This window comes from Coregonus clupeaformis, chromosome 17, assembly GCF_020615455.1.
Source record: "Coregonus clupeaformis isolate EN_2021a chromosome 17, ASM2061545v1, whole genome shotgun sequence".
NCBI classification, from domain to species: Eukaryota; Metazoa; Chordata; class Actinopteri; order Salmoniformes; family Salmonidae; genus Coregonus; species Coregonus clupeaformis.
In genome coordinates, this window is record NC_059208.1 from 18,870,443 (window position 1) to 18,887,389 (window position 16,947).

General features: G+C 42.6%; 1 protein-coding gene across 3 annotated transcripts in view; it reads left to right on the forward strand.

The window, feature by feature from the left end:
- The first annotated feature begins 14 nt into the window (after positions 1-14).
- si:dkey-34d22.1 (discoidin, CUB and LCCL domain-containing protein 1) overlaps positions 15-16,947 on the forward strand; it is a 37,943-nt gene continuing 21,010 nt past the window's right edge. For all 3 annotated transcript variants that reach the window (XM_041902268.1, XM_041902269.1, XM_041902270.1), the window contains exons 1-10: positions 15-191; positions 3,979-4,200; positions 5,004-5,141; positions 13,743-13,794; positions 14,572-14,644; positions 14,993-15,126; positions 15,358-15,395; positions 15,901-16,095; positions 16,409-16,521; positions 16,693-16,867. In XM_041902268.1, the coding sequence (XP_041758202.1) occupies positions 92-191; positions 3,979-4,200; positions 5,004-5,141; positions 13,743-13,794; positions 14,572-14,644; positions 14,993-15,126; positions 15,358-15,395; positions 15,901-16,095; positions 16,409-16,521; positions 16,693-16,867 (1,240 nt within the window). In that variant the 5' untranslated portion in view covers positions 15-91. The remainder of the gene's footprint in view (positions 192-3,978; positions 4,201-5,003; positions 5,142-13,742; positions 13,795-14,571; positions 14,645-14,992; positions 15,127-15,357; positions 15,396-15,900; positions 16,096-16,408; positions 16,522-16,692; positions 16,868-16,947) is intronic.

A 16,947-nucleotide genomic window follows, 5' to 3' on the forward strand; every position in this document is an offset into this window, starting at 1 on the left:
GCCTCGTATTATAGTATTTTCTGCAGAAGCGTACTGAGAAGTGTTATCCCGGAGTTTGAGGGATTGCTCCTTGCTTTTATCCGTGGAAATCATGTTCTTGAAGCCTGGACAGATTAGAGATGCTGTGAATTATTTTGGCAGTTTTTGGATCATCTTTAGTGTCGTGTTTATAATTGTCAACGGACAGGAGGGTAAGCTATTTATTCCCTTGTATATGTCCTCGTCAATGTATAGAAAAGTATAAGAGCAATAGACAACCAAATATACATTAGACTAGCTATCTTTTTCATAAATCGATTATTATATTTTTATTGAGATAATTACTGAGGCTTGACTGGATAATTTTCAAATAACTATACATTGTAGGCTATTATATTTATATAATAAAATTTGTGGAATTGAGTTGGGACTGTAAACTGACATGAATTGCTTACATAAATGAGCATATTCACAGATTATCTTCATGTCATTTTAATGTTGTGTGGTGCTTACTTTATTGAAGATATTATCATCACTTTCTATGTAATGTCTTTTTTGTTGGCTGAGGGCTACACACATTGTCCACATTTGAAACCGTTTGACATTTTCTATAGTGGCTATTGGTGACATAAATAGACAATGTGTTCCTGCTGCAATTTCCAGTTTTCAGAAGGTATATAACATAGATTATAGATCAATCAGATGATGCATGAGTTTAATTCAGTTTCTTATAAAAGTCCTCATAAACAAGGTAGCAGTTGTATTGGTAAATTAAAGGTACACTGCCCTTCTTTGGTAAGTCACTCTTATTGGCAAAGGGTGAGGTGTGTGTACCAATCCTCGTTTGGAGCTGTTCTGCTTGTGTTAGCCATTCCAAGTATTTACGACAAACTGAGCATCCTTTCAAGTCATGTCAAAGATTAAATATTGTATGCAAAAACCCTGTCACACATACAGTTGACTTCAGCAAAAGGAGTGCATGCAAGTAGTCAACAACACTAGCTTTGATAGGGTTTAAATTAATATAGGGGTACAGTTATAGCCTAGTTGTAACAACACTGGCTCAGTGCTCCAGTGACTAACTCTCTTCCACACATGGGGTGGATCAAACCAAAGCCACAAATATCTTTAAGTCTGTCTGGAGCAAACAATCCCGATAGTTCAAAAGTCATCTTTGATGTCATGGTGGCATTCCATTGCTGGTCCAGAGGCAGATAGTGAACTCTCATCTGTGTTTACCTTAGGGGTCCAGGTGGCAGGTAGCCTAGCGGTTAGTGCGTTGGGCCAGTAACCGAAAGGTTGCTGGTTCGAATACCCAAGCCAACAAGGTGAAAAATCTGTCGATGTGCCCTTGAGCAAGGAACATAACTCTAATTTGCTCCAGGTGTGCTGTACTACTATGGCTGACCCTATAATAAACACATTTAATTGCACCTATCTGGTGTATGTGACAAAACATAAATACATCTATTTTTTTTACCCACTATTCCCCACAGGAAGACTAGCAGGAAGACATGCAACAATAAGAGAGTGTACCCTGTGTGTTGACACAGTATTTCACAATCAGACAGGGGTCAACATGAATCACTGTAGCCATGTCCACACATATATGGAAACTTACTGTGAATCTTCACGCAGATCTGGGCTCTCTTGACGCATTTTGTTTTGCTGTTGGGGATTTAGTATCGTCACAGAGGTAGATGACCAATTCATGGTAAATGTCTTCCTCTGAATCACTTTGGCACCAGAGAGAAGCAAGAGACAAATGTACAGGAAAAAACATATCAATCCTCTCCTGGTCTATTAATAACTCAGTGTGTGTTGTCATGCTCTGATTGACACAGCAGTATTTAGTGACAGATTACACAGCTAAACAATTCCCAATCATCTGTCCAGCTGATATTACTATGTTATTACTCTGTTGTCTACTATTCTTGGTATATCTGCCCCTGAAAGTGAGGGTTTTAAGAAGGATATCCAACATAATTTGAATGTTTGATTATATGCCTGAGACAGTTGGAAAGCCCAGTCTGTCTAGAGAGACATAAAAGCAGGAAGTATGGGCCAGTAGCAGGAATGCCAGGGTGTAGGCTTTTCACTCCATGGAACAACCAACAGCTATAACACGAGTTAAAGCCTAGCTTAGGTTGATCCCAAGCACTGAGGAAAGAGAGAGAGAGCCCCACTAGACAAGACCTTCATGAGAAAGGCCAGGTCAAAGACGGGGTGAAAGGGGAGGAGTGCAGGGGGGAAGACTGGCCCGCCAACCCCAAAACATCCCCAGAATACAAGGAATACTGCTCCCAAGCTTGAGGCCTCAGACTGGATGGTGACACAGATCCACCCTCTGTTGCCCACAGCTACAGCTTGTCGCTCTGGCATTTCCAGGGAATCCTAGGGGACATGAAAAGGGGCAGTAGCGGTGAGAAGTTCTGGGAGTTAGAGAGAGAAAGAGAGAGAGAGAGAGAGAGAGAGAGAGAGAGAGAGAGAGAGAGAGAGAGAGAGAGAGAGAGAGAGAGAGAGAGAGAGAGAGAGAGAGAGAGAGAGAGAGAGAGAGAGAGAGAGAGAGAGAGAGAGAGAGAGAGAGAGAGAGAGAGAGAGAGAGAGAGAGAGAGAGAGAGAGAGAGAGAGAGAGAGAGAGAGAGAGAGAGAGAGAGAGAGAGAGAGAGAAAGAGAGAGAGAGAGAGAGAAAGAGAGAGAGAGAGAGAGAGGAGTACGAAAGAAAGATAGAAGGGGCCCAGTGGAAGAGTCTCTTAGCCGGACCGGAAAGGCTAACCAGTGTGACGTGTATGTGACATGTGAGTGGAAAGTAACAGAGACCACCAACTCTTCACCCAAACTTAATTTTGAACCCAAGGGAGAACTGCGCTTCTTTCTGTCTGCCCTGGGAGCGTGGGTGTCCTTGGTTAGACCACAGTGCAAGTTTAAGCCAGCCAACCCCACAGCACTTACCTCTATGACCTGACACACTGAAACAGTCACATTAAGAATATGTCTAGCTAAATATTTGAGTTCTTTCCGTTACAATAAAGAGTTAGGAAGATTTAAGGATAGGGCATGAATAAGAGGTATGACACAGAGAGCTAGCAGGAAAACATTGATCAAGATGAAATACAAACAGAATGGAAGGGTGATGAGTTTGCTCAACAGTCTCTAGAATTAGGGAATAGTCCCTATAAGGGCTTTGTTCAATCAAACATGTTAACCCGTTAAAGAGTTATGATTGCAGTTTTGGATTAATGACACACTACTTCAAATCAAACACACTTTCTCATTGCCTTTGAATAATATTATTTTCCACTTCAATAGTTTTTATTGCATATGGCCTGCAATCTCTTTTTACTGTAAGCAGTGTCCTACAGTGTTGAGGAGGACTGCTTCAGCTGTTGGTTGTTTTTGGGGCATCTCGCGGTTATGATCTCAGGAGTGTAAACATCTCCTGCTCTACTGCGCACTCTCAGTGCTCCGTCCCTGGGGACTCCTATTACTCACCTTGTCTGGGAAAGGAGCCCTATAATTAACAAAGCTCTAAATAGTGTCTTTACCATATTAACATAATTAATGAAAGTCCCTGTTATGTACTGTGACTAAACAGTGGTGAACTTGGCTGTTCCTTCTGCTAACAAGCCCCAGCTGCCCCTCCGTACCGCCTACACTGCTAGTCATGCATTAATTCATGTCTCACACTTACACTCCAAGCATGTTTTTCTGTCTCTCATCCAAGTGGTCAAGGATTTCCTGGAAATAGCCATTATCGTATTCATGTGGACATTTGACATAACTGAGGATTTACGCTGGATGCCAAAGCAACATGACTTTCCTACCCTTCCCAGTCCAAAACATGTATTGAAGGAACTGTGAATTGTTATTACCATAAACAATGTCATGAAAGATAATTTGCCTGGAATTAGGCACCAAACCATTGCATATACGGCAGATGTATTATGTACAAGTACAATAACTGTTATAACTGTACGTTTGGTTGTCTTCATATTTCAGGCAATGGCTGCGGGCACACTGTGATGGGCACAGAGAGTGGCACTCTAGCCTCTCAGAACTACCCAGGCACCTACCCTGTTGATTCCTGGTGTAAGTGGAGACTGCGAGTGCCAAAGGGACGTACACTACGGCTCCTCTTCGGGGACTTTGACGTGGAAAGGAGTCCCGGCTGCAGGAATGGCTCCCTCACCATCACATCCAACGACGGAGCTCCCAGCCTGGGTAAGACTCTCCAGTGCACACTGGGCCACTGACCTGACTGGCCGTGTGCTTGTCTCTACTTTTACAAGGAATTTACTGTATATGCTATTGACAAACTATTTTCATAGTGAGATTCAGAATTCTCACTCTCAAGTTCTGACTGACTGAATGAATGCTTGTCATTAAGACAAATCCACCCACTTCTAATGGACCACTTGATCTGTCTCCTTTGTTATGTAGTTCATTCAAAACCACTCTTTGTTACTAGTAAAAGCCATACAGTGTAGCCTGAATTCCATTGCAAAGGCAGAGAGCACATTAACACAATTTCACTGCCAATGCATCTCTGCCAATTCTACACCACTATGGTGCATCCAGCCATACCTTGCGGGCACAAGGGTATGACGTCCTTCCTAGATATTTGAGGACAGTTCCAGAGGCTGTATGTAACTATTCAGCTTATTATAGTGTTTTTATTAGCGGATTCCACAGGGGCAACTTCATGCTGTTCTGGAGCTCACTCCATGTCATTTGTTCTGCAGCACTACACAAACATGACTAGGAGACCACACACTAGCCTAGCGGTTTTGCTTGTTCCATGCTCTCTGTATTTGTGTGTGTTTTGCATCCACCACAGTCTGACATGTGGTGTGTGTGTGTGTATGTGTGTGTGGGTTTGTGTGTGTGTGTGTGTGTGGGTGTGCATTCATGCATTCGTCCATGTATGTCTGCATGCATGTGTGCATCTGGGAGTCCTTGTGTGTGTGCTTGCATGTGTGGTGTATGCGTTCTTGCGTGCATGCCTGTGTGTCTGTCATCCACAGGCCCCCTGTGTGGACAGCTTGAAGCCTCAGAGAAAAATGTGACCGTAAACAGCAATGAGGTGACAATAGTATTCAACTCTGGCCCCCATCACTCAGGCCGAGGGTTCCTGTTCTCCTACACCACAGACCAACACTCAGGTATGGCCCAATTCATCACACACTGCTCACACGTTTACTTTCTATAGCTTCTTTGTTTATACAACTGTGCTACATATGGAAATGATTAATCTAATTTCATTAATTCATCAACAATCACATTACACACAGAATGCTGATGATAAGATATTATTTTCCCACGTGTACAGTAGCTCTGCTGTGGAACTTTCTCAGTGAAAGCAATGACCCACACTGTGAAAAAAAGTTGATTCAACGTACAATTGTCAGGCAACCGGCAGCAATAGGATTGTGTTTGCTCAACATTGCTCAGCATATAGCTGAACCAACATACATTCTCAAGTTGAATTGTATGTTCACTCAACATTGAATTATAGGTTGAGTGAACATACAATTCAACTTGACAATTTATTCTACCTTCTTGGCATATTTTCCCGGTGTAAAATGTTACTATTTATGACAATACATTTCATAAGGCCTTTCTTTGAAGGCCTAGTTACACCCTAACTCAGTGGTCTGAAACTCCTGGTTTACACGCCACATCAAGCCTGCAAGTCACATTATGCTGGCTTGCAAAGTGATGTGCAATTCCTATTGGAACCCAGACAGTGTGAAGATGCTATTTGTGTTTGTGTAGCAATCGATGTACATGCAGAAATACAGGTATTGAAACAAACAATTCTGAAAATCAAGCTGCAATAGAGCATGCTGGGAAATATGATAATGATGGGACGAAAAAGTAAGAAAAAGTACAGTACGAAAAAGTATGAAAATGTATGCACTCACTACTGTAAGTCGCACTGGATAAGAGTGTCTGCTAAATTACTAAAATGTAAAATGTAAATGAGAGTGGTTTTGAGCAAACATTTGTAATTTTACTCAACAAGCTTGTTTGTCAACCTATAATTGTAAGACAACCAGCTGCAATAGAATTGTGAGTTTTCTCAACATTTGGGCATATACAGTAGCAGAACCAACATACAGTGTTGCCTTCCAAAGGCAAACATGAATTTGTAATTTTACTCAACAAGCTTTTTCAAATTCACTCACTTTGAGCAGAGTTTGTTGAGTGGACAAATTTGAACACATTAGCTCAAATTCTTGTCCATTTGAAGTCCACTCAACTCACAGAATAACGCTGACTAAGCAATTGTTTAAGATGTCTTTTTTACAGTGCCCCTGACTCAGTAACATTGATAATAATATAATAATATGCCATTTAGCAGACGCTTTTATCCAAAGCGACTTACAGTCATGCGTGCATACATTTTTGTGTATGGGTGGTCCCGGGGATCGAACCCACTACCTTGGCGTTACAAGCGCTTTGCTCTACCAGCTGAGCTGAAGAGCACCCACTGTGATCATAATTGTTGTTTTTCTGCCCATCACCTACATCACTGGTAACCCCAAAGTGCTGCTAAGCAAGTTGAAAGGCATAAACAGGCATTACTGAGGTGTCAAAGAGACTGGAAACATGCTGTAATTTCATACCCAACCGCATTTAAGTCCAGCATTAGAGTTGATGGAGTCACTGGCATGAAGTCAGTTTAATGTATGTATGCACACACGTTTACGCCAATGAAATTTGTACGCTAACATTTGTGTGTGTTGGAGTGCCTTGTGAGTGTGTATTGGTGTGTGTGTCTATTGGAATGCAGCTCCTATCCCTATCTAAGCATCCAGGGTGATTGCTCAGTAGGCAGGAGAGTAAGGACCCTTCTCCTGGGCTGAATGAAGAGGCCTCAAGGCTTTAGACTGCCACTCTGAGTGGGTGGACAGCTATGTGTTCACTCCTCCTCCTCAGGTCAGCTTAGTCAAATCAGCAACACGGTAACGGTTGCCAACCCACTCTCAAGCTGGTGGTGGCCGATGAGAGGATCTCACAAACAGATGCACTGGACTGGACATCTGGTGAAATGTGTTGTTTGCAAGGCGAGATATCATTGTTTGTGATACTACAGTACTACAATAGGTTATTATTACAGTTTTTTTTCAATCACTTTGGCACATTTTTCAAATGTAAGTGGCATATTTTCAAAACTCTTAAGAACAAAACTCTAAATTGATAACTCTTGTAATGCCCCCTATCTTATGTTTAGAACCTTTGATTGTGCATTCATTGGGGTTTTACACATCTTTCACCCCTGAGTGATTCATGCTAAATCAAAGTTTTCCGTGAAATACCATGAAAACATTTAAGTTTAGTCACCAATACATCAGATAATGATAGACTAATAATTTAGTCATTTTAACTACCATTTAATCCAATATCAAAAATACAAGATACACATGTCAAAACTGTTCTTTTTACATTTACATTTTGCAGACGCTCTTATCCAGAGCGACTTACATGAGCAATTAGGGTTAAGTGCCTTGCTTAAGGGCACATCGACAGATTTTTCACCTAGTCGGCTCGGGGATTAGAACCAGCGACCTTTCGGTTACTGGCACAACGCTCTTACCCACTACGCTACCTGCTGAATAGAAACAATACTAGATGGTAAATATAATTTTCCATACAGTATGTCACTACAACTTGACATGCAATTTTTGTATCTAATTTATATCCAATGGCAGGTTGTGAGCATCTTGAGAAATAGGACAGTCTTACAGTTGAATTATCCTTATACAGTACATACTGTCACAAGTGTAGAGAGGAGAAGGCAGTCGCAGGTTTAGAACTACTGAATTTATTAACGCACCATAGCTTAAAGTGGGACGAAACCGACAGTGCAAAATATAAAGTACTCAGGAAATAGTAGGAGAGATCCCTCTCAGGAAAACAAGCAACATATACAATGACCGACAAAGACAAATGACAGAGGGAGTATATACAGTGGGGAAAAAAGTATTTAGTCAGCCACCAATTGTGCAAGTTCTCCCACTTAAAAAGATGAGAGAGGCCTGTAATTTTCATCATAGGTACACGTCAACTACGACAGACAAAATGAGAATTTTTTTTCCAGAAAATCACATTGTAGGATTTTTTATGAATTTATTTGCAAATTATGGTGGAAAATAAGTATTTGGTCACCTACAAACAAGCAAGATTTCTGGCTCTCACAGACCTTTCTGGCTCTTTCCACCATAATTTGCAAATACATTCATTAAAAATCCTACAATGTGATTTTCTGGATTTTTTTTTCTCAATTTGTCTGTCATAGTTGACGTGTACCTATGATGACAATTACAGGCCTCTCTCATATTTTTAAGTGGGAGAACTTGCACAATTGGTGGCTGACTAAATACTTTTTTCCCCCACTGTATATGAGGGTGAGATACGATAATTGACAGGGAGCTCTTCTTCACGAAAAAGGAATCCTTGGGCCTCCTGGATGTAGACCTCCATGGCTTCAGTCTCTGCATGTGAGAGAGGGTAGATGTTCCCCCGCGGGTGGGTAGAACCAGGCAGTAGGTTGATAGTGCAGTCCCATGGGTGATGAGTGGGCAGGCATGTGGCACGAGTCTTCAAAAAATCCACTTGTAGGTCCCGGTATTCCTCCGGGATAGGGACGTGGGTGGCATGGTCCGGACTTTTCACGGAGGTGGCACAGATAGACACCGAGAGACCTCCTCTGACACTCCTGTGACCAAACCAACAACCTCCTCTCTATCCACGATATACTGGGGTTATGCAACTGTAACCAGGGGTGTGCAGGAGAGTCTAAGATGAGGAACGTGATGCGTTCATGGTTGTTATAATCAACTGTGAGTGAAATGGGAATCGTGGTCTGGCTCACCAGTCCTGTTCCTAGTTGTCTAGGGCATGGACTGGGATAGGGGGTTGTAAAGGGACTAGAAGAATGCGTAATGATAAGGCCACTGACTGGTCTAGGAAATTGCCTGCAGCACCTGAGTCCACTAGGGCAGGACTCAGTGGGGGACCAGGAGAGTCAGGGAAGGTGACAGGGAGGAGGACGGGCTGGGTGGACAGAGAGGAGAAAGGCACATCCACGCCTACCTGGGAAGGTGCAGGAGCGCTCCTTGGCCTGTCGCTTCCTCAACTGGTTCTCCTTCTGGGACAGGTGTTCCAGGGGTGGTCCGACTCCCCGCAGTAGGAGCAGAGACCCTGTTGACGGCGGAGTTGACGTTCCTCTGGGGGAAGGTGCATCGTGCCCACCTCCATGGGCTCAGTCTCGCTGGAGGTTCCTGGGAGAGACCCGAACCCCTGGGATGGGCGACGATTGGCGGAGATTATCCAGGTGGATGGCTATGGCGATGAGCTGGTCCAGCGTGAGGTCCTCATCGCGACAGGCCAGCTCTGTCTGGACGTCCGCCTGTAGCCCACTGCGGAAAACCATCAACAGGGCCTGGTCGTTCCAGCCAGTGGAAGCAGCCACTGTCCAGAAATCCAGAGCGTACTCAGATGCTGTCCTGGACCCCTGGCGCAGATGGAGGAGATACTCACCTCCCTCTCGGCCCTCTGTTGGGTGGTCGAAAACGGCATGGAAGAGTTGATGAAAGCGCTCATAGGACTGTACTTCTGGACCGTCCCTCTCCCAGACGGCGTGCGCCCACTCCAGAGCCCGGCCTGTCAGCACTGAAATCACCAAGGCTACCTTGTCCCTCTCGGAGGCCATCCCGGCATGACATGCAAGGTGGAGGTCACACTGCAGGAGAAATCTCCTACAGTGAGCTGGGGTGCCGTCAAACCACTCCGGGAGGGGCAGGTGGACGTTGCTGATCGGACCGGGTGATGTAGATGGTGGTGGCTTGGCTGGAACGACCGTGAGGAGCTGGGAAGGTGGAGGTGTAGCCTGCAGTTGGCGCACGGTCCGGATCACCTTGTCCATGGCAGTCCCGAGGTGCACCAGGCACGAGTCGTTCGCTCCTACAGAGGAGAGGTCGAGATGTCCTGCTGCCTCCTGTTTTCTTGGGTCGGTCATTCTGTCACAAGTGTAGAGAGGAGTAGGCAGGAGGCAGTCGCAGGTTTAGAACTACTGAATTTATTAAAGCGGGACGAAACCCACAGTGCAAGATATAAAGTACTCAGGAAATAGTAGGAGAGATCCCTCTCAGGAAAAGCAACATATACAATGACCGACAAAGACAAATGGCAGAGGGAGTATATATACACTGATAGAGTGGGGATTGGAACCAGGTGTGTGTAATGATGATGAGACAAGTCCGGGGTTGATGAGTGAAGGGCGTTTGCCAGCAGCAGGTTCGGCAGCAGCTAGAAGGGAGCCAAAGCGAAGGCTGGTGTGACACATGCGTAGGACAAATCATCAGAAATAGAGGTATTGTAAAGCAGTTGGCTACTTTTAAAATGTGGTACGGTGTGTTGTATGTCATTTCTGCCCCATGCAACATTGTACAAGATCACTTTTTCTACGTGACTTGTCAACTCATATACAATAGTATCACCTGTATCTCTGCTTGAAATTTATCAGCTTACTGTGTATCAATGAAATTCAGAAAATTAGTGTAATATATTGTTATATACAACCCAGGTATTTCAGCAGTGCATTGTACACTACAGTATAATTCCAAATGGTAGCACATAGTGTGACTCTTTGCACTTTGTCCTACGTATTGAAGCACACTGGCTGATGGAGAATGATAATGTAGTATTTACAGCCACATCCATATATAATTAGGTTTTACCTTCCAACATAAATTGATGTAAAATGTATACATTTATGAGGTAAAAATATATATTATTCAGTGTTCAGCCGTTATCAAACTATATACGTTAACAAGGCAATACATCATTTTGGTTCAGTAGTTATCAGTTTTGAGCAGTTTGATTAGTGATTGTTCAATTTTTGGGCAAAAAGGCAGACTCAGCTCCATCATTCATTGAATCATCACAAAAACCCACTGATATTGCCAACTACATTAATTATTTTTTTCATTGGCAAGATTATCAAAATTAGGCATGACATGCCAGCAACAAACGTTGACACTACACATCCAAGTATATCTGACAAAGTTATGAAAGACAGGCATTGTAACTTTGAATTCCGTAAAGTGAGTGTGGAAGAGGTGAAACAATTATTGTTGTCTATCAACAATGACAAGCCACCGGGATCTGACAACTTGTATGGAAAATTACTGAGGATAATAGTGGACGATATTGCCACTCCTATTTGCCATATCTTAAAATATTTTTTTTTTTTTTAAATAAATTTAATTTATCTTCAATTTAAGCCTACTAGAAAGTGTGTGCCCTCAGGCATAGAGGGAAGCAAAAGTCATTCCGCTACCTAAGAATAGTAAAGCCCCCTTTACTGGCTCAAATAGCCGACCAATCAGCGTGTTACCAACCCTTAGTAAACTTTTGGAAAAAATTGTGTTTGACTAGATACAATGCTATTTTACAGTAAACAAATTGACAACAGACTTTCAGCACGTTTATACATTCAACAAGCACAGCACTTACACAAATGACTGTTGATTGGCTGAGAGAAATTGATGATAAAAAGATTGTGGGGGCTGTTTTCTTAGACTTCAGTGTGACTTTTGATATTATCGATCATCGTCTGTTGCTGGAAAAATGTATGTGTTATGGCTTTACACCCCCTGCTATATTTTGGATAAACAGATACCTGTCTAACAAAACACAGAGGGTGTTCTTTAATGGAAGTGTCTCCAACATAATCCAGGTAAAATCAGGAATTCCCCAGGGTAGCTGTCTAGGCCCCTTACTTTTTGCAATCTTTACTAACGACATGCCACTGGCTTTGACTAAAGCCAATGTCTATGTATGCAGATGACTCAACACTATACATGTCAGCTACTACAGCGACTGAAGTGACTGCAACACTTAACAAAGAGCTGCTGTTAGTTTCAGAATGGGTGGCAAGGAATAAGCTAGTCCTAAATATTTCAAAAACTAAAAGCATTGTATTTGGGAGTAATCATTCACTAAACCCTAAACTTCAACTAAATCTTCTAATGAATAATTTGGAAATTGAGCAAGTTGAGGTGACTAAACTGCTTTGAGTAACCCTGGATTGTAAACTGTCATGGTCAAAACATATTGATACAACAGTAGCTAAGATGGGGAGAAGTCTGTCCATAATAAAGCGCTGCTCTGCCTTCTTAACAGCACTATCAACAAGGCAGGTCCTACAGGCCCTAGTTTTGTCACACCTGGACTACTTTTCAGCCGTGTGGTCAGGTGCCACAAAGAGGGACTTAGGAAAATTACAATTGGCTCAGAACAGGGCAGCACGGCTGGCCCTTGGATGTACACAGAGAGCTAACATTAATAATATGCATGTCAATCTCTCCTGACTCAAAGTGGAGGAGAGATTGACCTCATCACTACTTGTATTTGTGAGAGGTATTGACATGTTGAATGCACCGAATGCAGCTCGGACACCAATGCATACCCCACAAGACATGTCACCAGAGGTCTCTTCACAGTCCAGAACAGACTATGGGAGGCGCACAGTACTACATAGAGCCATGACTACATGGAACTCTATTCCACATCAAGTAACTCATGCAAGCAGTAAAATTAGATTTTTTAAAAACAGATAAAAATACACCTTATGGAACAGCGTGGACTGTGAAGTGACACAAACACAGGCACAGACACATGCATACACAGACATGATAACATACACACAAGTACACATGGATTTTGTGTTGTAGATATGTGGTAATAGAGTAGTGGCCTGAGGGCACACACTTAAGGTGTTGTGAAAACTGTTGTGAATGTATTGAAATGTTTTTTAAAATTGTATAACTGCCTTCATTTTGCTGGACCCTAGGAAGAGTAGCTGCTGTATTGTATTGTTAACAAATGACAAGAAATTCATATCAAATGTAAAGTGAATATTGCATTTTGAAAAGCAGATGCAGTACTTAGGTTGAATATGTATCCAAACTAAATGAGTGATTTGGTGCAGTAAACAAGTGACTTTGTGAATGTATCTGTTGTACTCAGTCAATTGAAAATGTGCTTAGAGTTTTGAAACACGAGCCTTTTTGATTATCTGTTTAGATTTTTGTGCTTCAAATTGTAAAAATGTACCACATACTTGTGAAAATCATTCCCAAAAGAAGGAGATGTTTTTGACTAGACATTGTTGCCTCATTGATAGTAGAATTAGCGATAGAACCAATGTGTGCACCGTGCACTGATCTTTTTTTGGGTCATAAAATTACCTTTTACCCAATTTACAGCCACAAATAGTGTACTTGTAAATAGTTTTTTTCTCCAATTCAAGCTAAAGTGGTTTGTATATCCCTGTTTCCTGTTATTTACTCAGTTGTTTATGAAATGCAGCTATGTCTGGAGCCAGTACCACAAATTGCACTCTGTCACATGTTAACACACAAGAGGCACAAAATACTTAGTCACATCTGCAGTAACAATCACAAGACCCCTGTACGTTCATTACATTTCAGTCATTTAGCAGACGCTTTTATCCAGAGCGACTTACAGTCAGTGAGTGCATTATTATTTTTTTCATACGTGCGTGCATGTGTGTGTGTATACTGTATGTGCTTCTGTATACATGTCTGTATATGTGTGTGTATGTGTGTGCCTGTCTGTTTGTGTTACACACCCGTCCATTGCGAAGTTCCTTAGAATTATCCTCAAGAGTGGACAGATGTTTTTTGTGTTGTTTGTTTATGAACCCATTTTCCATTTGAATTCAATCCCAGGTCTCATTTCGTGTCGACAGAGAGGAACACATTTTATCTCTCAGCAGTTTAGGTAAGTGGACAACTCTGGCTATTTCAGTAGTCACTTCTCAGCGTTGTTTTTGCTGTGAACCAAATGTAGTCATAGACTGTTCTCTCTGCTTCCGCACGGCAAGCGGTACAGGAGCACAAAGTCTAGGTCCAAAAGGATTCTTAACAGCTTCTACCCCCAAGCCATAAGACTCCTGAACAGCTAATCATTGCTATCCGGACTATTTGCATTGCACCCCCCCACACACCCCCTCTTTAACGCTGCTACTACTCTGTTTATTATCTATACATAGTCACAATAACTCTACCCACATGTACATATTACCTCAATTACCTCGACTAACCGGTGCCCCCGCACATTGACTCTGTACCTGTACCCCCTGTATATAGCCTCCCTACTGTTATTTTATTTTACTGCTGCTCTTTAATTATTTGCTCTTTTTTTTTTTTCTTAAACTGCATTGTTGGTTATGGGCTTGTAAGTAAGCATTTCACTGTAATGTCTACACCTGTTGTATTTGGCGCATGTGGCAAATAAAATTAGATTTGATTTGATTTAATTTTAGAACTTATTTTTTACTTATCTATATTTTACTTAACACTTATTTTTCTTAAAACTGCATTGTTGGTTAAGGGCTTGTAAGCATTTCACTATAAGGTCTACACCTGTTGTATTCGGCGCATGTGGCAAATAACATTTGATTTGATACAGGCTTGTTGAGGAATTATTAAGGTATGGATATAGAGAAACTGTGTGTGAAATGGTGGACCTCTGTGACATGTGACTCCTCTTGTCCAGTGTGTACTGTCCTGCTGGGTGTAAGGATGTGACAGGGGACATCTGTGGTCACTCTGAGCAGGGTTACAGAGATGTGAGTATACTGCCTCAGCTCCATTCTCACTCCCTCATCAACTCAGCCTTGTGATAATGACATCGGTTGCACTGGTCACTTGAGGAAGGCTAAACAGTGGAGAGATGCAAAAGTTTATTGAAACTATTTGTTCTCTCTCTCTCTCTCTCTCTCTCTCTCTCATTCTCTCTCTCAATCTCTCTCTCTCTCTCTCTCTCTCTCTCTCTCTCTCTCTCTCTCTCTCTCTCTCTCTCTCTCTCTCTCTCTCTCTCTCTCTCTCTCTCTCTCTCTCTCTCTCTCTCTCTCTCTCTCTCTCTCTCTCTCTCTCTCTCTCTCTCTCACAAACACACATTCCCCCACCTCACCCAGACGTCAGTGTTGTGCAAAGCTGCGGTCCATGCCGGGGTGGTGTCAGACAACGTAGGAGGACAGATCACTGTGACCCGTGGGAGGAGCCTCACGCTTTATGAGTCCAGCTTTGCCAACGGCATTCTGTCCAAGATGTATGTTTCCATCCACATCATATTGAAAGGGGTTTGGGAGGAAGGGATGCGTATTCATTATTCATGATGACATACTGTGTTAATATTTGCTGTATTCAGAAAGGTAACATTTCATGTAACTCTCCAGGACCTCTGTAGGGGTTATTGGGGAGCTGAAATGTGGGCCACTTACTGTAAATTCTTGCTTATGGTATATAGGGATGCCATTCATGAACATTGTTGTTTTGACAGGGGATCACTGTCTGAAAAGAAACTGGTCTTCAGCAAAGGTAAGCGGAACCAGGAGATATAACGTCAGACTGAATTAGCTGTTCTTATTGCAAGTTATTTTATTGCAGTTTTTATTTTGTTATGTCAGTCAGACAATCACTCAATTAGCCATGTCAGCTAACATTTTTTTCAATTGGCAGTTAGTCTAGCCAGCTAACTAAACTTGTAGTAATCATGTCCGAATACCGACCAGGCACGCAGGGGGCCCCCATTTATTTTGTTAGTCATTCTCACTCAGATATCATATTAACATGGCATAAGTCATTAAAAAATGTGTAGAATTGCAGGAAATGTGCTTTAAAACTGCAACGTTTTCTCTACGCCCCATAGCAAAATGTGCAGAATTGCAGGAAATGAACTTTAAAACATACATTTTTCTCTCCACCGTCAAGAGGGGTGCCACTAAAATGTTTTGCCGTGAGATGCTTAGGGCCCCCAAAAATCTAGAGCTGGCCCTATTCCTCTGTTAATCCAACTCTCTTCTTGCCTCTCCACTCCCAACAGAGTGTAATGAGGAACTGACTGTTTCTGGTTTCAATGCATCTTCCATCTGGAGAGAAGTGAACAAACTGGGGCAGCTTGTATTATGGTCCCCTAAGAACATGGATGCCGAGGGACAGTTACTACCCTGGGCATCGGACGGTAGTGACCGGGAGCCCTGGCTGGAGCTAGAGCTTACAGACAAGGGCAGTGTCACAGGTCAGTGAAAGGTTATGAGGTGATGTTCTTCTCCTCTCATGGTCAAAATAGGAGTTTAATTTACTACATCCACTATAATTAGCTTTGAGTGGTTATTAAAATGAAAATATGAAGATAGAAACCACTGCTTTTTCATTGAACTCAAAATACTATTTTGCTGATTTCAAAACTCTATTGAGTGGATGAAAAAAACTTCCAGTTCCATCTGTGATGTTGATAGGCTAACTTCTAGTTAGATTTGCCAAACAATCAGTGTGTAGCCTATTATGAATGTGGTCTGGAGTGTTGAAAACGACACGCTGTGTTTTCCCAGGAATAATAACAAGGGGATCGGCTGACTTCTACATCGAATCTTACGTTCTCCTTTTTAGCAAAGACCGCCGCAACTGGAAGGTTTACAAAGCTGCTCTCAGCAGAGAGAAAAAGGTACGCTGCCTGCAATGTTTTCTTCGACATTTACTTATCAATTTCCTATCTGTGCTAAGTTTTCCTAGCTGCTCTGAGCAAACAGAGACTGTGGGAGGCCGTAGAACAGGGAAGTGCTGTTAGTCATTTAAGAGAACTAGCTGAGTTAATGTCACACTTCTTGGCCTGTAGGTGTTTGAAGCCCACTCTGATGGTCATCTGAGGGTTCTCAATAGCCTGTTTCCTCCGGTGGTGGTCCGGTACCTCCGGCTGCAGCCCCAGAGCTGGCAAGGTAGGGCCTCAGCACACGTCCAAGTCCTGGGCTGCCCTCTCCCCAAGATCCACCCCAGGCCTCGCTCCGCTGGGGGTAAGGCTCAACCATACATTCCAGATAAAAACAGTCTAGAAAATGTGAATACTACATGCTCTTAGCAACTGAGCCACTAG